Raw genomic sequence first — 23703 nt, forward strand, 5'->3', positions numbered from 1 at the left:
ATAGGTGTAAGAGGTAAGACTCATTCTGAAAATTTCTAGGCCACCAGTCCAGCAGAAGGTTTTCTTGTTTTGTTTTTTGTTGGGGGGGCAGGGAGCAGTTTGGTAGCCGCAGGTTGGAATTACCCAGATGGGCTGGGACCTAGTCACCATCACCACTTTTCCCAGCTGTAATGTGGCCAAAGCCCCCCAACTCCGCAGACTGGATCCATTGGCTCCACAGGCCATAAATTGCTGATCGCTGGCCTAGGCTGATAGATTCTGCCATGCAGTGTGGTGGATCACTGAGCTGAGATATTGTAACCTCATGATGTAGTAAAAGAATAAACAGCTGTACTGTTTACAGGTTTTATGACAATACTGCTGTTTATTCTTTTACTGCAACAGTAAAGATGTCTCTTTTATTTACAGATAGGGAAACTGAAGCAGAAAGTGTCTTCTCCAAGATTGCAAAAGGAGTCATGGTTTTAGTTGGGTTTAGAATTTGGGAATTTCTGGCTTTCAGTGTGCTCAGACCATACCTTTCTCTCTCTTTATGACTTAGGGTTAAGTTGGCAAAATACTATACAATTACAGGAAAGCAGAATCACAGGAGCTAAAATTATTTAAGCTTCATCTGGATATTTTGGCAAGCAGAAATGAATAATTTCACACTATACAGTCTTGTCACCAGGTTCATTTTCAGCAAAATGAAATGCCTGCTAGCTGTGCTGGGAAGTCTCAAAGGGATTGTGTTATAGCAGTGACTTTTGAGAGCAGGGAAATCCTTTACTTAGGCTAAACTCCTCCAGAGACTATTTGAATGATTAGCATGAATTACTAACCCTTGACCATTGTTCAAATGGTGCATGAATATTTCTGTGTTCAGAGGTATCCAGATATTTCCAAGCCAGTGCAGCTCCCCTCCTAAGAGATGTCTTAAATCATTGAAGTTGAGAGCTGAAACTATTTCATACTATATATGGTATTTGCGCAAGTGGTAGAAATCTGAGTGTATTTATAACACTAGTTTGCTGCAGTAATGTAGATTGGGAACAAATGCTTGTTTGGATAATATCCAGCTCCTAGGACTGGTTTTACAATGGCATGGAAAATCTGTACAGTATATGGCTTGTAAAAGCAACAGTTAAATATCTAGTAGGGGCTTCTTTTTGAAAAGTTTACATTTAGTGAAATTGTGTATGCCTAGAAACATGTGGAGTCATCTTATGTATAAGTTTAAAAAATGCTGTCTCTGAACTATTTAGATTTGTTCTTATTTTGACAGCACAAACACTTGGGAATTTCCAGTTTCACTTGTTTAGCAGGTGGTGGTTTTGTTGTGCAGAAGCAGTTATATCCTCTTTTGAGGCATACAGATTTCAAAGTACTACTGTAAGAATATTGTGACTCTACACTTGATAAAATTACATAGCAGTGAAATGGACAAATTCAGTCATGAAATGAGCTGAGCTGCTTTGCATGCTGCCAATAAATGTTTGAATAAAAATAGTTGGTAAAAAAAAAATGACACAAGTGTTTTTGGGTGTGTTGGTTTAACCATTTATGATTACAACAGCAGCTTCTTTTAACACACCCCATTTGCTAGGTCTTTATATTTCTACATGGATAACTGTTGTACATGGGGCCCATATGAGGTAATTATTTATTGGACTATGATTTCTCATAAGCTGGAATGTAAATGAATAATTTCTTCCTTCACTTTTCTGAAATTGCCAGTGGTTTTTTTTTTACTGTTGCAGAATGATCAGAAAGGAAGAGAAACCCTCATTTATCTCAGTAAAGAAGAAGTTAAAGAGAAGATTCAAAACTATAATTCATCCGTTACTGACAAACTGAAGATGACCTTGGTAAGATTCACATTGACCCTTATAGTTTATAATGATTATAGCTTTATAAAGATCAGCTGTATATCACTCCTTTATATAGTGCATTAGGAATCATTTTCTATCATTTTGCATAAGAAACTGTAACTTAATAAGCTTATCTAGTGTACTACAGAAAATGGATTTCTTTGCTCTGAAATATGTTTTAACTCTTTCATTTTTATTCGGTAAGGGAGATTTCAGCAGAAACTACAGACTTTTACATAATAGTACAAGAAGTTATATTCAAAACCAACTGTCAGTTGGTGCTGTAAGCAGAATAAAAAAATGGGGTCTTGTACCCCATTTTGTCTCCAGTAAAGTGAGACTCTACCACTTAATTTTTTTATAAGACAATCTATCTGTAATTGTCCCTTAGAAAACTGTGTTGTTCTAACGGTCAAGTAGATACAATTAATCAAAATACCACTCTGTTATTTCAGAGTTATTTTCTGGGGATTGCCTTTTTCAGGTTGGTGAGAATTACATAAAATTTTACATAATCTAGATTATAAAAAGCATGTTAATTCTGAACTTCCAAGACTTCTGCAGAACTTGAAGAACTCAATCTGAGCTTTCCCTTATTGGTACTAATAAAATCTGTTTACTTTGTCTAGTAAAATGTAACTATCTAAATTTTCAAATCATGTTATGTTCCACTGGATGTACAGTACATCCATATTTAAACATAATGTTGTATTCCAATTAATTGTATGCACAACCATGTCTACTGAACAGATTTTTGTTGGGTATCTTTAGGTGGTTTGGATTTCTAAGGTCATGTAATCTAAAACTCTCTAACTTGATTAACTTTTGACTTGTCTATTGTTGTTGGTATTAATCTAATCAACATGGAAAATGTCTTATTCAAAGAGCAAAAGCATTAAAGTACTTTCAAAAGAGCCTAAAATAGTTAGCACAAAAACAAATTAGTGTATGAACTTGCAGCCTGTCTGCTCCTCTAACCTGTCAAGTATTTGCTGTAAATGCAAGGTAGCTCAGTCCACTTTCATTAAAGGGTAGGAGCATAGTTACCATGAAGTAATTAAACTAAGTTTTCACCTTAGCTTGCCTGACAGTAGGGTTAGTAGTACCTTGAGTTAAGACCCATTTCACAGTAGGGTGTGGATATTTAAATCTGCTTTGTCAACCACAACTGCGAGCGTTTTATAACCATGTGTGATGTTAATGTCTGTATTTGTGCAACGTAGAGGATGTTTCATATACAGTAGATAGCCAAATGCGACTATGCACATCTGTATATCTTACGAAGCTACATTAAAAAAGACCACGTTAAGGCTGCATAGTCAAGAATTCAAAACTTAAGAAATGCCAAAGTTAAGGTTGCTTGAGTATTCTTAATCCAGTCCTCATGTACATATGTTTAATGAGTAACTATTCAATATTTATTTTTTCTCCTCTTTGTTCAGTATGGTACCCCATGCTGCTCTTAGTGCATGCTATCTTTATTCCCCTCCAAAGCTTTTCTAAGGACCTCTGTTATTGAGCACCTCACAATGGTGTTATGCAAATGTACTCTTAAATGTTTGAGGTGGATAGGTATTATTTCCACTGTATAGATGGAGGAACTGAACTTGGAGTTTAAAGTCAAAAGTATCCCTTTAACTTTGGGTGCCCAATTTGATGCTCTTGGCCTAAATTTTTCAGGGAATTTAGCATTTTATATATTCACTGCACTGCATGTAACCTTCAGCTGCAGCTTAGCACTTGTGCAAATTGGGTGATGCTGTATTAGGCAGGCATCCAGAAATAATGACTATACCCTTGGTGATCCCTGTGATAATCTGGATTTAGGTGACCTGCCAGGGATGACACAGGAAGTCTGGCAGAGTCCAACTCTCCAGGGCAGCTTTCAGCTGTCTTAACCATGAGACCCACCCTTTAATTCCCAAAGCCCTCTGCCTCACTCACTGCATACCTTTCAACTTCTGCAGCAAATGGGCAGGGACATGACAGGCAGCAGCCTGTTTCACTACACTACCCTAGCTTCATCCCTACAACAGCTCTGTCCTGGAATGTAAATGAAGGGGGAGTCTTGAAGACAAATAGTGTGTGACTGTTGCCATTAAGGACTGGCAAAATACATATGCACACAAAAGCCAAATGAAGGTTGTGGAGGCAGCCATAATAATGGTATTTCTGATTTTGCACACTTAACTTTGCAAGCTTAATGATGTTTGTTGAATGTATTTGATCAATTGTGATCTACCCCTCTGTCTCTAAAAACTCAGTTTTTACCATGTGGCCAACATGGGTGATCAGGTAGATCAGTAGTTCTCTACCTTTTTAGAATTAAGGCACCACCCATGACTTTTCTGAACCCAGCTCCATGGAACCTGGTGCTGCTGCTTGCAGCCTCCGCACTGCCTGGGGCTCTGTGGTGGGCAGTAGGGGCTTGCCCAGAGCCTGGACTGGCTGTAGCAGGCAGCTGGGAGCTTGCAAGTGGCTGCCCTGGGGTCTGCGGAGCTCTGGCCCAACTCATTGCCAGGGCTCCACAGACCCCACGGCAGCCGCTTGCAAGCTCTCTGGCTGGTGCGTGCACATCTTGGGGCAGATGGCAGGGGAGCCGTGAGGGGCCTGATGCTTCTCTGCCATCTGCCCCAAGGTGCATGTGCACCTGTTGCTGGCAACAAGCCAGGTCGAGGCTTCGTGGACCCTGATGCAACTGCTTGCAGCCTCCTGGCTGTCTGCCATAGCCAGCCCAGGCTCTGGGCAGGCCCCTGCTGTTTGCCACAGATCCTGGGCTGCTTGTAGCAGGCCGTGGGAAGGCTGCAAGCAGCTGCACTGGGGTCTGGTTTGTTGCTGGTGGTGGGTGCATGTGTGTCTCCGGGCAGATGGTGGGGAAGGGGCTGAGGCTGCACTGCCACAACAAGGATTGAGCCCCTGTACGCCAGCATCTTCCAAGTAGAGGTTGCAGGTGTTTTTGGCTAACCCCTGGTTTTGCTAATCCAGGGGTGAGCAAAGTCTAGCCCACGGGCCAGATCAGGCCCACAGCAGACTCCATTTCCCAGCAGCCCCTGCCTGCATCACTGGGTTGGTTTCCATGGAGACCATGGCTAATCAGGGGCAGGGCTAATTGGGCTCCTTAGCCAATCACAGGTGTGCATGTGGGTGGGGGGGGGAGGGGGAGGGCACTGTGATAAGCCCATGAAAATCTCAGCTGTTCCCATGATCAGCCCATGAAGTCAGTTGCCTGCCTCCTCGATTTTTGATAGGTCCCTAGTTATAGAAGAAGTGAAATAGATGTAGGGATATTTAAGACGTGAACATATTTGTTTTTGTTGTTCTTGCTTATACATCATTTCATTTATACTTTTCTCAAAACTGTTGTGTAATTTTTTTTAATTTTAATGTAAAAAATAAATGCTGTACTAGCTCTTTTTGTCCTCTAAAATTTAAAGGCACTGCTGGATAGCTTTCATTTTTAAAACTACTTTGATGAAGTACCTCACAGCCATGGTTTATTGTCCATGAAGTTAAAGGTTTAATCTTCATAAGCAGTAACTGTGAGGTCACTGTCTGAATTTAAAATAATTTGCATGCTTCCTGACTAATATGAATGACAGATGTATTTTATATACCTACCAGAGTTTTCTTGCAAACTTTTTCTTATTTATCTCAGCTCGCCTCAGTGTGAGCCTGTGACAAAAATTAATTGTTGGTATTACAGCAACTTGATCCCTAATTTACAGACTGCTAAATTCTGAAACTTTTTTCATAAAATACATCATTTGATGCTATATAGAAACCACTCGGATTTAATTGTACTGGCAGAAACCGAAGTGGATTTTGTGGCAGCCATAGGGGAGTGGATTAGTGTGTGGATCTTTACAACCCTGTGGCTCTTAATATTGCACAGATTACAAGTATGTATTTTTAATGACTGTTTAGTAAGGCCATTGAAATCTATGCTCTTTTGCTAATGATTCTTTCATAAACAATGGTTCTCTATTATTTTTTTAAGTGCTTGTGCTTGTCTTTCTGCTGCAGAACTCTAATGGGATTTACACTGGCTTCATCAAAGTTCAGATGGACCTATGCAGACCTATCACTGTACCGGCTTCCATGAATCCAGGAAAACATGCCCACAATAACAACAAGACTGCTTTTCACTTGTCTGAGGGCTACGTGAATACACTGCACATCAGCAGCACTAATACTGTTCGTGAAGTTATTGAGGCCTTGCTCAAAAAGTTTTTAGTGACTGACAATCCTGCCAAGTTTGCACTTTATAAACGCTGTCACAAAGAAGATCAAGGTATAATTTAGATTTCTTGCATTTTGATGGTGCAGTGGGCAGTGTGTTTGGGTTGGGAAATTGTACTGGGTAGTCATGATGTAAACAGGGAGGTAGAAGGCAGGAAGAGGAGAGGATGAAGATTTCTTTTCTTCCCCCCTCCCCCCCCCAGTCCCTTCCCATGCAATTTCAGGTTACAGGTTTGTGTATGAGATGGAGATTGTGTAGAGTGTAAAGACAGAAGAGAGTGCTGGGGATTGAATCTAACAGCATAGATATCACAGGCCATTTTTTCACTTTGACATCCTATGCAAAGGCTAAAGAAATAAGTTAGATTAAAGTATTTTGGCTCTCAGTAACTGAGCTCTGTGCCACAGGCAGATAGTGAAAGACATCAAGGTGTCCCCAGATGCTTGGGACCCCCCCACCCTGCAGTGGCAGGGAATTACGATGTGCACAGATGATACCATCAAGTGAACTACACTATAGCCTGTGAAGGAATGTGAAAAAACCCAAAGGCCCCTGCCAATTTGACCTAAGGGAAAATTCTTTTCTGACTTTCCATCTCATGAATAGAAAGCCTGAGCATGTGAGCAAGATGCATACCAGCCATGCATCTGAAAGAAAAGGATTCTCTGTACTGCTGGAGAGCACTGCTCCAAGTCTTCTATCATCTAGTCTCCAGCCATAGCCAATCTCTGCCTCAGAGGATGACTGAGGAAAGAAACAGATTGCATCTAGCCTTCTGTACCTCCTTCCTCACCCTTAGTAGTGATCAGCTGAAACCCTAAAGTATATGATCAGACCGTGATTGTCTTAATATAGAGCTGCAAATGATGCAAGCAGGCTGAGGGCATGTCTTAATCTGACTTGGGAGAACAAAATGCTTTGTAGTCAGGTGGGATAATTTGGGGGGTATTTTTAGAGACAAAGTTAGGTAAACATTACTTGAGGAGTGAGAGCTTTTGGATTTTTTTCTTCTGCAGAGCCATTCTAGTTCTGGTGATAAATAGAAAGTTGTTTTGGGACTTGAGAATAAGTAAAAAGGAAAGCTTCCCCCCCCGTAAGTCCTCATCCCATGTCAGTATAATTGCAAGTATGCGTTATAATGTAATGGGAGTGTTGAGCTTTCTTCACAGGTGATATGTGGGAAGGTGACCCGTCTTCTGAGATGTTTCTATTTGGGAAGCTGCATCCTTTCAGTATCCACTGACAAATAGTTAAGGAGATGGAACAGTGATCTTGTATTCATAGAGTCACACAGAAGTAGGGCTGGAGGGGACCTCCAGAGGTTATCTAACCCAACTCCCTGCCTGAGACCAGAATCAGCCCTATCCAAGCCATCCCATACAATCAATACATAATCTAAATTCTACATAATACTACTGTCATCTCTGACACAACACAGACCTAACACCCTCACCTGCCACAAGTAAAGCAGGGGGAACCATGGCAGCCAATGTCCTCCTTCCATGAAATGTTGTCAATGTATGTTCAAGGGATCCCAGGTAGAGGGCTGTGCCTGCCCCCCTCCCCCCCCCTTGCTACGGAGGAAGGCAAAAACTCCCACAGTCCACACCAATCTATATGGTGATCGGTCTGACCCCAAGTGGATGGTCAAGACCTCCTAGCCAGAAACCCTCTGGTTTTGGTCCCAGCAGGAGCATTGGCACACCCCAGTCAAAGTCCCAAGCCTTGGCTCTAGGCAACACCCAGTGCCTCTGAGGGAGGCTTAAAACCACCCTGACACATGCAGTAGAAGCGGGGGAGAGGCGGGAGCACCCAGCAAAACCTAGAAGCATGGGAAATACCCATAGTAGAACATAGGCATAGGTACGCAATCTATTTACGCAGTCTAATTGCTGACTGGTGTCTTCCCTGCCATTTTAGAAAATAGCTTTGAATAGGCCACTGAGGATATTGTAGAAATTACAAGTCAGATCCTAACTACCTTTTTGGGACAGCTGACTGAGAGTGCCCTTTCTTCTATGGCAGCATCCATTTCACTAGGCCCAAAACATATGGCTTCTGCTTCCTCCTGGCCCCACATATCTTGGCTGCCCAGTGGGCCTACTTCAAAAGGCAAACTGTAGAAGGTAGTACCTGACCTGCACTATTATTGTTGGGAGTATTTTACAGGAAAGAAGAGCTACAAGTTCAACCCTCTTTGTGTGAGGGGAGCCTGGAACCCAGATCTAATGTCCACTGGGCAGGTGTCTTGACTACTGAGCTAATGATGGTAGGGTTATCTTCTTCCCTTCCCCAGAATCCTGCTGTCTAACATCCATTAGTGATGGATTTTGCCCAGCTAAAATTTTGAGACTTGCCCAGCCTTGTGTGTGTACCTAGATAGTTCTGCTTCCTTGTGAAGGCAGTGATGAAATTGCAAACTGTGTGGAAGTGTCAAGCTGCAGTTATGTGGCTAGGTATGTGCCACTTAAGTGTGTAAAGTGAAATAGGATTTAGCCCCCCCTATCTGGTAGAAACTCAAGGTATGCATGAAGCTGTTGATAATTGGTTGAGGTCCTTAAGACTTGCATAAGTTTTAACTAAGTTTGGGGAAACCACAGGCTATTGTATAGTCCTATCAACTTCAGTATTTTTAGCTGAATCATTAAAATAAATGTTCTCTACACATGAACAGGTATTTAGATGCTGTCACATGCAGCTTATATTATGACTTGCTGTCCAGACAGTAAATATAAATATTCCCCAGTATCACCGAGCACATAGGTCCAAGAACAGTAGAGTAGTAAAGGCAACAGGCAAATGGAATATGAGATGATTTCTTTGCCCAGTATCAAGAAGATTCTCTTGTACTGGACATACTGGATACTTTCATGTGCTGGTTACCCTGTGCACCCAAAGACTCTCACCTTACATTAAAATGCTGTTAAAATCTAGGAGTGAGTGAATCCTGGTGAGTGTCTGAAAGGTGTAAAAATTTGATTCTCAAGTGACATGTTCAATCTGTCAACCTTTTCATGCAACTTGGAATCCTGTTGCTTCAATTGACAGCGGCAGCAGCCAGCTGATATGTAACACTCCTGGCCAGCAGTCATTTCATCTATACAGGCAATTTTGTCACTTAGACTAGAGGGGGTGAGAGAACCCCATTGAAGTCCTTTCCTAAAAAAAAACAAACAATTTAGCTGCAAGAATTTGACCTGAATTGCACAATAACAGAAGCTGTAGTTTTCCATCCTGTAAGAGCAGCCCTCCTGCTGGCATAGAGAGAATGCTTTTGCTTCCTGGCCACACAGTTATGTGCCACGCATCAAGTCTTTGGGATTGGTGGGGAATTAGGTGCAGCCACATTATGCCATGGACTGCCCTGCATAGTCAGGTGACATGGGAACAAGTCTATAAAATACAAGCTACTTTTTTTCTGTGCCACTGTTGTTCTGTAGTTTAGATGTGGGCATTTCCAAAGTGAGGTTTCTGTGCTTGATGCCCCATCTCAAATTCACTTCATAGCATATTTTAGGAAAGTGGCAGATAGGCAGTGAAGTATGGAAACTGTTTATTTAGACTGATGGATCTTCCTGTACGTTGCTGAGGTTCTTCTTTCTTTTGTACATACATTCAGATGCGTTTCCATTTTGGCTAAGAGCCACATCACTCATGTTTTGAGTGGCAATTGCTGCCCAGTGTGTTCTGCTCAAGCCCTTCCAGAACTGTTCTTTCACTAGAAACATCCCAAGCAGCACAAAAGTTCTGTGGCAACAAATGTATGTTGTCTTAATCCTGAGTAAGGTTCCTGTTTCAGAAATAAAAGATTAAGTATTAACAATTTCCCTTTGCAGTGTATATGTGCAAACTGTCAGACAGAGAACATCCCCTCTATCTACGTTTGGTGGCAGGCCCCAGAACAGAAATGCTCAGTTTTGTTCTGCGTGAGCATGAAACTGGAGAGGTTATGGTAAGTCGCATTTATGAGATTTTTGTGTAACTGTTTCTGTGATGATCCATTTCAGTGGCAGCATCTACACAAAACACGTTCTGCGCAGTAGCTCATTACTACTGTACAGTAGCGTCACGGCATAAATTGTGATGTGATGCTACTGTGCAGTAGTAATGAGCTACTGCACAGTAAGTGTCACTAGGTAACTGTGCTGGGATGCTACTGTGCAGTAATTCCAGTTACTGCGCAGTCATTTAGTATTTGGTTATGCAAGTAGTAAATGACTGCGCAGTAACAACTGCATAGTGAGCGTCTCATGTAGACGTGCCCAGTATTTACATAACTGTGTCCCTAATAGTGAATATTCTTAGGGTGACCTTATGTCCCGGTTTAGCCAGGACAGTCCCAGATTTCAGAGGCTGGTCCAAGCTGGGTGTTGGGAATTGTAATGGGTGTCCCAGAAACACAGGGGTATGGGGCATAGTCTGGTCTGGAGTCAAAGTGGCATAGAGCACCTTGCAGGCAGGCAGACAGGCGCCACTGCCTGCCTGGTACGCAGCCCTGCCCCTGCCAACTTGTGAGAACTCCACAGTAAATGTCTTGTGTAGACATGCCCTGAATGTTTAAAGTTAAATACATTAATAGTGTTTAACTTAAACACAATGAAACTGCAGTCACATGAACTATCCTTCTGCATCCTGGGCCATTGCTTAAATTAGGAAAAGTTGCATGTGGTTGGAGGCTCTGCATTTCTTGTTGCTGTTGGTTTGCATTGTATCGTAGTATCATAGTGCTTAGGGTTGGAAGAGACCTAAACAGATCATCAGGTCCAGCCCCCTGCCTCAGGCAGGAATGGGTGCCGGGGTCATATCACCCCAGCCAAATATCTGTCCAGCCTTCTCTTGAAGATCCCCAAGGTAGGAGAGAGTACCACCTCACTACAACTTGATGACTACAGCTTGACAGTATTCTTATTAATCCAGTTCTTCAGGCTACTTCAGCACCAACCAGTGTGGAATCTTTCATGCCTCAGTGTGGTAAAAGGACTTGGAGAGAAGTCCAAAGTCTAATTAGGTGGCCCATATTAAGAGTAATATTATTAAGTCATAGCTGGTTTTAAAAGGGAAAATTCTTTGGAAGAACTGTCAATTCAGCATTTAAAGTTTTAAAAACTTAATGTACAGACAACATTAACTGTCACCTTGTATCACATAGTTCATAGCATACATTCTGATAAACACCAGTAGAAACTGATATATCTGCATGTGGCCAGCTTAGAAAGTAAACCATCCTATGGATTCATCAAGTGCTAATTATATTAAAACGTTGGAGGATAGTATAACAAAATGTATGCAGGCAAAATTACTTAGTACCATCTTTCATTCCATCTTTGTTAGAAGCAGGGGGTCACCATCCATTTAAAATTCAGGAAGTTTTTTTTAACTTGCAATTTTTACAGGTAACGCCTGACTGTTTTGTAAAACAGCACCAACAGAAGTGTTTTCCTCGTATTCTGCTTTAAGCTGTGGTTTTGCAAGTTTGTGTAGCTAGATTCACCTTTGGCCCTCACAGAACAGAGAAGAGAATCTTTAAAAAAATGAAACAAACCATGAGATTTGATTAAAAAGTCCTTAGTTTAGTATGTGACGTTGTTTTCCTTTTCCTTCTTGAAACTAACTGGATTTCGAGTTGGTGTCCATTTTAAAATATTGTGTGAATAAATAATGTGCTTGTTTCCTGTTTCTACATTAGTCTCACTCTCTTTTTTTCCATCTCCCCCATAGTGGGAAGCCTTTAGCCTTCCTGAACTGCAGAACTTTTTACGTATACTGGACAAAGAGGAAGATGAACAACTACAAATCTTAAAGAGGCGTTACGCAGCTTACAGAGACAAACTTGAAGCAGCCCTTGGTGGTGTGTGGAAACCAGGTTAAAGTGGGGCCACAGGACACTCAGGAAAAATGCACGCTACCTGATGTTATGTAGCATGCCAAACCAAATGTACAAAACTGCAGAAAAGAATAGTTTTCTTTATTCAGAAGACTGTTCTGTGATGCCAGGGTACCTGAACTTTACTATAGACTTTGTCCCATAGGTCAGGTCACTTAGCATCTTGCACCCACAAGTTAGGGATGCTGCATGTTTGTACATCAATTTGCAGCCCTCTGCTGCACCTAGAGGGCTTTCCAGGTTTCTTTGGTGCAAGCTGTGAATCTGTAAGACAAGTCAGTTTTCTAGGAGTCTATGAAATAAGATTTTTTTAAACATTTTTTTAATTCTTTGCTTTAATGCTAGTGAAAGCTTTAAAAGTAAGGGTGTGCAAGTTGATCACTAAAAGTTATGAAGCAGCTTAGCTGTCTGAACAAGAATTAGACTGGGGCACTGTTTGAGATTTTAAAATTGATTTGCACTACCTTTTCTGTTTTCAACTATTTTTACTATAATTTGTGAGAAAACAGTGATAGATGGAATGGACACAAAACCTTGAGGTTTTGCGGCATTTGCAGATCTTAAAGTCCTTTTTCTGAAGAACGTAAAGAGCAAGTTGAAAAACAGGTAAGAGTTGAGAGGTTGTAACAGCTGGTAAGGAAGAATTAATATAAAGTGAAATACAAATATTATTGAAAAGAAGATGGAAATGCTTTTGGTAGTGTATAGTTGTACAAGAAGAGGGTTTTAGGATGTTGTGCTATTGTAAATAAGTTTTTAGAATTGAGTACATTCACACTGGAAAAGAAATAAGTATAATTAACACCCAGAAGGAAGGAAGCCAAATATTAGTGGAAATTGAGCTGTATATATAAGTACAGTTATTAGAGAAACTAAATGTGTGAAGGTATGTGTGGTTTAATACATGCAGCAAATGTAGTAAGACCTATTTTTTGGATTTTGGAATGGCGGGTAGTGAGGATATCTTAGTTTTTATGGAAGTTGCATATCCAGCAAGCTGGTCACGGAATGTTTTAGGGTTAGAAATACAGCTGCATGTGCATTGGTTAAACTGTAAATTGGATTTTTCAGCTGAGGACAGATCCACTTTCAGGACAGTTTCAAATTATTGTATCTGAAAGTCAAGCACAGCCTCTGCTTATCTGTTAATTAAACTGTCAGACAAAAATGGAATTTCTAATTTGTATTTTCAAGATGTCAGAGAATTATATATCAGTATATCGGTTATGTTAGTCATTCTGGCTTGGTAATTTGACAGTTTTAATTTTTCAAGTTATTAAATGATCCAACAGTTAATTACCAAATTCTGTACACTGCTGATTTACTTGATTTTTAAAGTAAGAAAAATGTAGCAAGAAAATTTTGTACTTTACTGTAAATGTAATTGTTATACTTTCAGAAATATTTATCTAAAGCACATTAAAAAAACCCAAAGAAATAGGTGTGCAATAAAAGCATGAAGCAGAGTTGAATAACTGATAGGATTTAGTTATAACCATGTGGTGGGGAAAACTAATGAGTTAAAGAGGTAAGAGATGGAAAATAGTGCAAAGATTCAAGAACATCATTAGCATCTCTCTTTATTCTAAAGAGTTTGTGAATTCCCAAGGAATATTTAACACTTCAGTGACACCTAATGGATGCTTGGTAAAACTCCAAGATGCTTCTGTTCTGTACCTTAATTTGACACATTTGTGCCTTTTTCTTCGTTTAGTAGTGGGCATCTTTTTTTGACAAATCTTAAGAACTATTTTGAGTATTTGCAAACTTACCAAGATAACAGTTGTTTTAATGTGTTATGAGAAATTAAAAGTAGGACTTAACTATAAAAATATATATGACATATTTTGTGGGGCTTTTTAATTTCACATGTAACGTTGTAGTGCATGTGTGAATTTGATAACATTATCATTAAAGTGAGACACTTTATTATAATGGTTCAGGGAGTGAAGTGATTTTACATTTTTCCTAGAAATATTTTTTAATGAATACTAAAGCGATTTGATGGGTATTTAGTTAACATCTACTATATTTATGTAGTGTAACCCATAACAATGTAATCTTTACATAATAGCTGTTAACACTGAACCATTTGTTGCTCAGATTTAAACACTGAGTGGAAAAAGTTTATAGATATGTGAATTTTATTTTTACTTGAACTAAATTATCATTCTTTAAAGTGTGAATCTTACTTTAGCCAAAAACCTCAATTGGTATTTTTATGCACTACAAGTTTTGATTTGGAAAAAGAAAATCTTAATGTATTTTAATTTTGTCTTAGTCCACAGTTAATTGTTGCAAGACTGTTTGTTTGTTTTTTTGCCTTTTTTTAACACACTGGTGATTACAGCAGCTTTAATTTAAAATAAATGGTCAAATCTGGCTCAAACTTTATTCTTTATAATGTTAGTATCAAATTAATGTTAAAGCTTTGTTGCAGAATTGTCTTCTATTCATTATGTGATGGTACCAGAATGATGATTAAATGACATGTGTGCAAAGCCGGGAAATGTTTAAAAATGTCTTTAAAAAATTAATACTATTTATAATTTTGATAAGTTTAGCTTTATTTTTATAGGGAAGATTTTTATTCCCTTTAAAGTTGTTACCAAAATAGCAAGTGATGTTTCCATTATTAAAGTTGAAGTTGGAGTACTTTGCTGTGTGTAGTACTTTTATTTCCCTTGGTAATAAATCCCTCCAGACCAGGTGACTTAAGTGTTTATCTCAGTAAGTGTGACATATCACTGTTGGAGACCAATGCCTACAAAATATTTCACTGTTTTCATATGATAGAAGTACATTATCCTGCCTCCTTCCAGATACTGAACAGAAACAGTTATCAAACTGTCTTCTGTATCATTTCACATTTTGCCATCTCTGCCTAATAATGGACCTACACCATTGCTAGGATTCTTTTTGTTCCTCTTATACTTAAAGCACTCTTTCCTTCTTGTTGTTAGCCCTGGCAGCCCTAGATTTTTCCCTGATGTCTTTTTGTTTCCTTTTTCAGTCTCCATGGGCAGATCCAGGATTTGTAAAGGTGGTTCGGGAGTAGTAATCAGTGCTGCAGGAGTGGCTGCACACGCAGCATCTTTATCCCTCCCCTCCCCTCCCCGCCACCCCGTTGGGCAGACCACACTGCCACTGGAACAGCAGCTGGGGACTATTAAGTCCTGGAAGCAGATAAGAATTCTGCCCCCTTGCATGCCCTCCTTTCCTCTTCATACTGAGCAGCACATCCCCTACCCTACCCACCATTGCTGCTGTTCCCAGCTAACCTGGGGTGGGGGGAGCTCCAGAGCTGCTCCCACCCTAATTAAGTAAGCCTGCACAGAGGCTGAGCTCACTTGGATATAGCAGCAGGGGGTGGGTTTCTCCTCCCTGAGCCTGCTTCATAGGAGATAAGGCAGGGAGGATAAACCTGCTTGCTGCAGCTATACCTGGTTCAGCCTAGCTCCTTGCAGCCTGGCTGGAGTGGGGCAGGAGCAGCTTTGGAGCTTGCCCTGCTCCCCAAGTCAGCTGAGGACTGCAATAGTAGTGGTCAAGGGAAGAAGATAGTGGGGAGGGAACAGCAGTAACAGTTGTCAAGGGAAGACGATAGCAGGGGGCAGGGGATATTAAGTCCCCACTGCTGCTTCTGCCACATGGTCCAAAAAGCAGGTACAACCCTGCCACTGTCGTGGAAACACACGCAGCATACTTTTGGGTCAGGTCAGCAGAAGCTTTTATTTAAAAGAAACTACAGCTGTAGGGGGGATTCCAAAGTGACATGGATTTCCCAAGCACTTGGAAGGGGTCCCCCCCCCCAAGAGCAAAATCAGGAGGGCTTATATACTTTTTAACAGTTGCTTACAACTTACGTGATCATATAGTGAAATTAGCATGGAAAGCGGCTATAATATTACTTCATTATTTCTTTGCTGTAATCAGGATGGGAACTAATGGGGGAGGCGAGGTTAGTTCACAAACCTTCTTGCACCTGGAAATCAGATTTGTACATACTTTTTTGCTATCTTCAAGGCCACGGTGAGCGAAGCAGTTGCAGAGGAGTTACAAAGAACAAACACTTTCTCTTATCTGTTCTACTATACAGAGCCAGCAATTCTCTACAAAGTGGTTATGTCATCTTATAACTAAAATAATAAAAGTTTAAGGCATATATTTTTTCTGATTCCACACCACTGTACCCTCTCTGGATTCACCCTTCTTAATCTTCTGTTTCATTAAATCTATATTGATTTTACTATCCTTTCTCTGATGGCCAAAGTTATATTTTGATTGCCAAAATACATTTTTCCACAGTCTAAAGAACTCCTTAATTGTCAACCAGAATGTTCTACATAAATTTATTTATCTTTCTTGTCTTTGGACAATGCTTCAAAAGTTTTAATATTCCATGCTGAATGTAATAAAATCATGGTCACTGGTGCCTAGGCAACTACCAACTTCCAAGTCAAGGAATAATTAATCCCTATCTGTCATAACCCAGCCTTTTTATATTGGGTTGCAATATTTTTTGTGTCACAAAAAGAAACTCTAATTTACCACATGGTGATAGGACTTCCAGCATATGTTCCAACTAAAGTCCTCTATAACACCATTTTTCTTGTGCACCGGTAGAGGTGGTTAGAGTAATTGATAATTCAAAACTGAGCCTTTTTAGGTTGGGCACTGCTGTACATGCCTTTAAAATCCTGTGGTTCTTTCTTTGACTGCTCTGAAACTCAGAGCCATAGTGTTGTTTTTAATATAGAGCATGCTTCTTCCCATACAGATGCGCTACCATTTCTTCTACTTGACTTCAAGCTAATGTGACTAATGCATTTCTCTCTCTCTCTGCCTTCTAACCAGAATTTTTTGACATTTAAATTGTAAAGCTTCAGTATCAGCAATTGTATATATATTTTTCTTTTTTTTAATCTGGTCAATTAAAACTTTAAGTTCCTCATGCTTATTAGTCCATTAGCATTAATATATAAACAATGGAAAATTTTATTTTGGTTTTTAGTTCAGATGCCTAGTAGAATTTTCAAAAACATCTATCTGTATCTTTATTTGTCCAGATACCTTTTGAAAATCTGGCATCGGGTCCTTCAAGGTGTTGCAGTTTAAAGCATTGTCTTCCACTTGTTTCCCTGCTCTCAAAACTAGAGATTAAAAGGAAAAAACAAGTTTTCTTTTTTTCTTTTTCAACTACCAATTGAATTTTTTGAACCTCGTGTCTTTCATTTGGACTAGTTTAATTTTTTTTTCTTTCTGCACAAGCCAGACAAAATGAAACTCAAATTTAGTTATGGTAAGAAGTTTCTTATACAACAAACTAAAGTACTGACACTTGCAAAAATGCATTCACTACATTGTAAAGACTAAAGTTAACACAACATGTACTGTTGTGACAAATATAATGCTTAATTTGATCCCTAAAATTAAAGCTGTCTTCCTCCTACCTCCATTCTATGGATAATTATAATTTTAATTCTCTAAAATTTTAGAGTGACTAAGGCGGCATACTATTTAAATTGTGTCAGTAAACTATAGGCTTGAACACAGGCAGTCAATTACAATTTAAATACCTATTTTTAACTTAAATATGCTTTTATACTAGTATCCTCTGATGCACTCGCACAGGGTGGGTCTACATGAGACATTTAATGCATAGTTGACTAATTTAGCTGTGCAGTAAATGTCTTGGTACATGCACTCCCATTAGGCTGGAGTAAATTAATCTACTCTGCAGCAGGATAGTACTGTAAATACTGTAAATATCCTGCTGCGGAGTAAAAAACTACAGCAATGCACATGTAGACAGTGGAGGGACTGGCTGGGGCATTAGGATACTTTAGTGCAGGAGCTGCCTGCTGGCTAGCCCCACACTGAAGCTCATGCCCCAATTAGCCCCGCTGCAGCATGTTGAGCAGCCCTGGGCTGGCAAGCTGACCCTTAGGCCCCCTACTGGGGCTGTTCAACCCAGCTCCATGTGCTTGCATGAATAAACTGCAGAAATAATTGCTCTGGAGTTGATTGCTCCTGGGCTCATGTTGAAACGGCATGTCTGGGAGGAGTGAACTGAAGCAACAATCCCTGGAGCTTATTCAGGTGTAGTAATATTACGTGTATATGTGCCCACTGTGTTCTGGTTTACTCTAGTGCCTCTTGTTTCATTTAGTACTTTTTTCCATGTAAAACAGTGCATAATGCCATGCTCAAGAAGAAATAAGATTTGAAGGTTTTCTTGAGAGAGAGAGACAGTCCCCACAATTTAAACTAACCGGTTTTTGCAATACAAGACTTAGTCTTCTAGGCTGGTGTTCCTCAACCTGTGGGTCATGGCCCAAAAGTGGGCCACAAGAATATATGAAAGGGTCGTGAACAAACTTTCAAAATGGATCGACAAACTTTAAAAATAGATTCTCCTTTAAAGGAGAAAAACATGGAAACTCTGGTTTTCCCCTTGTGGGCTGGCAGAGCTCCAGCCTGCACTGGGTTGGGAGCAAGGGACACTGGGTCAGGACTGGCCATTAACGTTTACAAATGGGTCCTGGTACAAAAAAGGTTGGGAACCACTGTTCACTGTTCTAAGATTGGTGGTTTTGTTTACTGTAGAGGCTGAGTAATTCAAAGTGCATTCATTAAAAATAGTCTGAAACTCATAGGCAGTGAATATTCAGACCAAGGATGTTGGTGTGGGGGGACATGGGGAGCAGCTGGATGACGGAAATAAAAGGCAAGGAAGGGAGTGGCAGGGATGGCAAAGGAGATTGGACATCTACAGAAATTATGAAAGAGGCAGTAAACCAGACGTCTGGGCCATGGCACCTTGTCTAGTTGGGGAAATATTTTGGTTAGGCAGAAATATGTAACCCAATACCCACATACCCCATGTTCCCTTGGAATAGGACAATGCTTTTCAGGGTAGCTCAGGGCAACCTGGAAAGGGGCAGGTAAAGCAGTGTTAGTCTAGTCAGGCAGAAGGCGGGGAAGAGATGCACCTGACTGCCTGAATCACCACCTGTTAGTGAGCTGTGGCTCATGGAAACTGATGCAGCCGCTCTGATGCAGTCGGTCTCTTCCCTGCTTTTGGCCCAGGAGGGACTTGCACATCTTGGGAGAAGCTGCACTCATCTCAAGCAAGTGGTTGGTTTGCCTCAGCTTGCCAGCATGTTGCCGGGGCATGTTCCTGCTTGGACCAGACAAAGCTGCCAAGTCCAGGCGGGGCTTTTGCCGCTGTCTTTTGAGTGCCACTCCCAAGCGAACCCCGAAAGATGGCATCTGCTGCCCTGAGATGTCAGTGCCCAGGGACTGCCCAGTCTGTCTCCATGGCAACCCACGAGAAGCCTTCGTGGCCATCTGGTGCCCAAGGCAGTTGTGTGCATGCATGGAGGGGCGGGAGCATGGAGTCCTTGGACCTAAGTGAAGGGGGGCCCTGCGGAGGAAAGGTCACTGTCTCGCTGTCAGCAGCTCAGTGCGGGTAGGGGTGAGGGGAACGATGCCATGTGGGTGTGAACATGCCAGGCCCAGCGTGAGCCAGGGAGAGCCTGGATTGGGGTAGGTGGGGAAGCAAACCTTGCGAGGGGTGGAGAAGGGCACGCTGAAAGATCATGAAAGTGATGTTCAAGGTCCACACTACCATTGCTTGTATGTGAGCAGCCCTTGTCTGTAGGTCATGGCTGCACAGGTTGATCCCGGCCATATTGTGACAAGTTTTCCAGGCTCATAGGTGCCTTAGCAGTGGTGCCTTGCACACTGTGAGCGTGGTTTATTGATGCAGTGCAGTGATTTTACTTACTGTTAATTTATCAAATTGATGTTAATTGTCATGACCTCAAACATTCTGACAGGTTTATTTTAAAAAGAAAAACTTTTAAGGAAATTCTTATCTAACTTAATGAATCTGTTGGAGTTCCTTTAGATGGTTCTGAAGTCATCTTTGTATCCATCCTTGCAACATTATCTTCCTCTCTGCAATCTAAAAATCAAATAAAATCTGTTTTGTAGAAATATGCTTCAACCAGTTTTGTGGACGGCTGGAATATAGAGACCCTTTAGTTTGTAGCCTTGCTTATATTACGCGCCTATATGTGCACGCACACTCACACTCGCACACACTCAACTCCTTCCTATAATTGCACAGCTGTAACTTTGTTCTAAATTCAGAGAGTTTTTCCATGTAGTGTTTCAAATGAAATGCTGTCTTATGTGCACTCTGTGGATCTAGTTACTCCTATGCTCATGAACACTGTAGCAAACTGTAATAGGTGTGTAGTTATCTTCATAAATGTCTTGTATAAAAAAAAAAAGTGGGATTTAAACCAGAGTAAAATGGAGTCTTTAATTTTTGTACTTGCAAATGATAAGAATAGGTGGAGGAACCTACAGAAAATCAAAGGTGGAAATAAGGGCTGCTAGTTTCATCCTCTTCTGTGAAAGACTTCTCGTTTCCTTCATCTTGTCCCTGGTACACTTTTTTTTCTCTGCCGCCTTCCTAACCCCCACCTTACTTTTGTTTTAAGTAAAACATTTGTGATCCAAGAAAAAAATAATCTGTTTTGAATTAACAAAAAGAATATGGTCATTTCTAACTCAAATGATATAAATCGGAGCCTTAATAATGTTGCTGTTGATGTCCTTTGGTCTTTGACTACCTGATACTTTTGTCCTTGTTTTCTTTGTGTTTTCCTTGAAAATGATTCTCCAGTCCTTTCAGACTAACAGCTGCTTATGATTTCTCTCATGTTTGTGGAAACCAGACCTCCTTGATTAGTTATGTTTCTGATCACTTCTTTTGAAGTGGACTGGTTTGATATTATCCTGATGATTCAGTTTCAGTTTTTGCCCCTTTTATTTCTATTTCTTATATGCAGCAAGGCCTGTGTTTTGCCAAATGAACAGTAACTTGGATTATTGCAAAACATATTTTTAAATCAATACAAAACAGTAAAGTGTATGCAATTTACTGTCAATATGTTGAGTTTAGAGGCTTATTGAGCCTATGCTAATGTTAAACCAGAAAACTTAACTTAAATAAAAGTGGCTTTAGTAACATAAGCTAGTCACTGGCTGTGTCTACAAGTACGCTTTAATCTGCAATAGCCTATTTTACTTCTCTTTAAAGCATCATGTAAAAAATGTGCAATTATGGTAATGTGCAGTAAAATAGACTACTGTGCATTAAGCGTAACTTAAAACATGCACTTTTGGTACTGCACATTAGGGCAGCCTAATGTGCATTTATTTAGTACCTCACATTGGAGGTACTAAATTTAATGTGCATTAGGAAAAGCTCATTAATGCATGTGTAGATGCACCTGCTGAGAGTAAATGTCTAGCATTATTTACCACAATGCATGCAACAATTACCTATATTGGTATAACTCCCCTAGTAAAGACAGGTTTGGCCTAACTGTGCCTTAGCTTATTCCTTCACAGAAAGGAATATGATTATCAGTGTTTCCATTCCGTGCAGTTGTCGAGGTAGAGCTTCAAGTATTTGATGTATACATTAAAATACGTGCATGTGCAAAAACTGAGTTGCATGCATTCATGGAGCAAACAATAGATAGAAGACCTTGGGAAAGCTTGAAAATCTGGGGTTCTCTTCTGTGAAGATAATTAAATTTACCATGATTTTAAAAATAATCTTTTGTAGATCTTGGCTTTTTTCTGCACAGCGGGGCCCTGTTATTAAGGTGCTTCCATTCTCTGGGTGCTATTATAATGTGAATAATGAATACACAATGGGAAACACATGTTTAGGGGGAATACCTGTGATACTAATTGCTCTTTAAATTATATTTCAGAATTTTAAAGGAAATGTAGTGCTGTGATAACTGTAACAAATTCCTTTAATGATGCACCTTTGCTTTACATTATCATTAGGTTTCTCAATTTTCATCATTAATATTTTACCAACTCCTAGTACATCAAAATATTATACATACTTTGGACTTCAAAAGAGACTTTCTATGGCACACTGGAAATGACACAACTTAATTAATGGTAATGGATTTTCTCATGACTGCCTTCAACTCCATTCATACAAACTTAATATTTGTTAAAGTTGACAAACTGAATAATATAACACAAGCTTTCTGTTACAGAATTAGAATGTGCAATTTGAGAGTTACTTTAAAATCTCATTAAAATAGAAAAAGTTGGATTCTCTATTCCATAGAGCCTCTAAGCTCAATATTTAATAAGCATATTTTGTACTTTTATCTCCAATGTGTTGACAGACAAGGTAGCTCAGAAGCTTGTGGTTTATTCTGTGACAAAAACAGTAAGTACCAAAATTCAAAGAGCTTGCATATCTATGATTCTGTGACCTTCATAATAAACTAACTGAAAAAAAAATAGTCCTAATTAGCTCATCAAAGGACGACATACTCTTCTTTGTCCTTGCTCTGTCTATTGTGTTTTCCTATTATCTTAATTTAGACTGAAATCTTTGGAAAGGAATCTGCCTTCAAAGACCACAAAGAGCCATCACGCACATTTGTGTTGCTGTTTAAGAAGTGGTAAACAAAAGTATGTGTTAAAAGCATTTATCTAGAAAATTTGGTATCTTCATGGACTCAACACTCATCAGAGCACCGAGAAACCTGTTAGATTTCACTTGAAATCTCACTCTTACTACTAGAAAATGAGTCTGCCTTCCACTCACCCACGTGAACGTGACTCTGCAATATATTTTCCTTTCCCCACATTTCCCAAAGTGTGAATTGTCATTTGCTGCCATTATTACCATTGTTTGCATTAACCTTTTACCACTTCCTATTGATCCAGAACCATTCGTGTAGATTAGTGCTGTCCAACTGGCAGCCCTTTGGCTCCATAACGCCTGCAGCGGTTGGTTTGTGGCCTCTAGGCTCCTACTCCCTATCCTGCCCCATGGGCACTATGGCACAGGCCACAAGGTTAGGAAAATCTATGACATGGTGCACCAGCACAGCACAGTGCAACGGAGGAGCCCATGCCCAGGGAGCTGAATGTGTGGCTGAGACATATGTGCCCAGTGGAGCAGGGGTGGAGGGAAAGCACCCACATGTCCAGTGTAGTGGAAGGGGGGAGTACCTGTGTGCTCAATGCAGTGGGGAGGCATGAGCACATGTGTGCCCAGTAGGGTGGCAGGGAGGGACTGCCCACATCCCCAGTGCAGTAGGAGATTGTTGCTGTGCCCAGTGCAGAGGGAAGTAGGCAGCAACTGGGTGGGCCTGTGGTCCACATTAGTGCAGCCCTGGCAGCATGTGGCCCCTGGCCACTATGAAGTTGGACAGGCCTGAAGTAGGTCCCCATTTGTTTTTTGGGTTTTTTTAATTCTTTGATTCAGTAGTACATGAATGTTTGTTGGGAAGTAATTATACTTTCAATATGTTTTTCTGTGTTCTTCATTCTTGGGTTCATAGATGAGAAAATGTGTCCCTCTGCTTAAGGTAGAAATGTTAGAAAGTTTGTTTAAAGCAATACAGTATTGACCAATACAGCATTAATATGTTGGTAGATTGAGATCTGGCAACAACAAAGCTAAAAATGCTTGAGGATTTGACCTTGAATTTTTTATTCATGTAAGAGTCAAGGCAATGGAAATCTTGTCCAAGGCACTGACTTGAGGAAGAGGTCCAAATAGCTGCTTTTGATCCTATTTAACAGGGCCCTTGGTATTCCATGGCAAGAACCTCCAGCTCTCACAGGAGCATTAATTCAGTCTGGACTCATATGAGAGAGGCTTC

General features: G+C 40.4%; 1 protein-coding gene across 3 annotated transcripts in view; it reads left to right on the forward strand.

The window, feature by feature from the left end:
• RASSF3 (Ras association domain family member 3) overlaps nucleotides 1-14629 on the forward strand; it is a 77800-nt gene extending 63171 nt beyond the window's left edge. For all 3 annotated transcript variants that reach the window (XM_014595912.3, XM_019493121.2, XM_019493124.2), the window contains 4 exons: nucleotides 1740-1847; nucleotides 5874-6141; nucleotides 9927-10042; nucleotides 11809-14629. In XM_014595912.3, the coding sequence (XP_014451398.1) occupies nucleotides 1740-1847; nucleotides 5874-6141; nucleotides 9927-10042; nucleotides 11809-11958 (642 nt within the window). In that variant the 3' untranslated portion in view covers nucleotides 11959-14629. The remainder of the gene's footprint in view (nucleotides 1-1739; nucleotides 1848-5873; nucleotides 6142-9926; nucleotides 10043-11808) is intronic.
• The last annotated feature ends 9074 nt before the right edge of the window (nucleotides 14630-23703 follow it).

This window comes from Alligator mississippiensis, chromosome 4, assembly GCF_030867095.1.
Source record: "Alligator mississippiensis isolate rAllMis1 chromosome 4, rAllMis1, whole genome shotgun sequence".
Lineage (NCBI taxonomy): Eukaryota > Metazoa > Chordata > Crocodylia > Alligatoridae > Alligator > Alligator mississippiensis.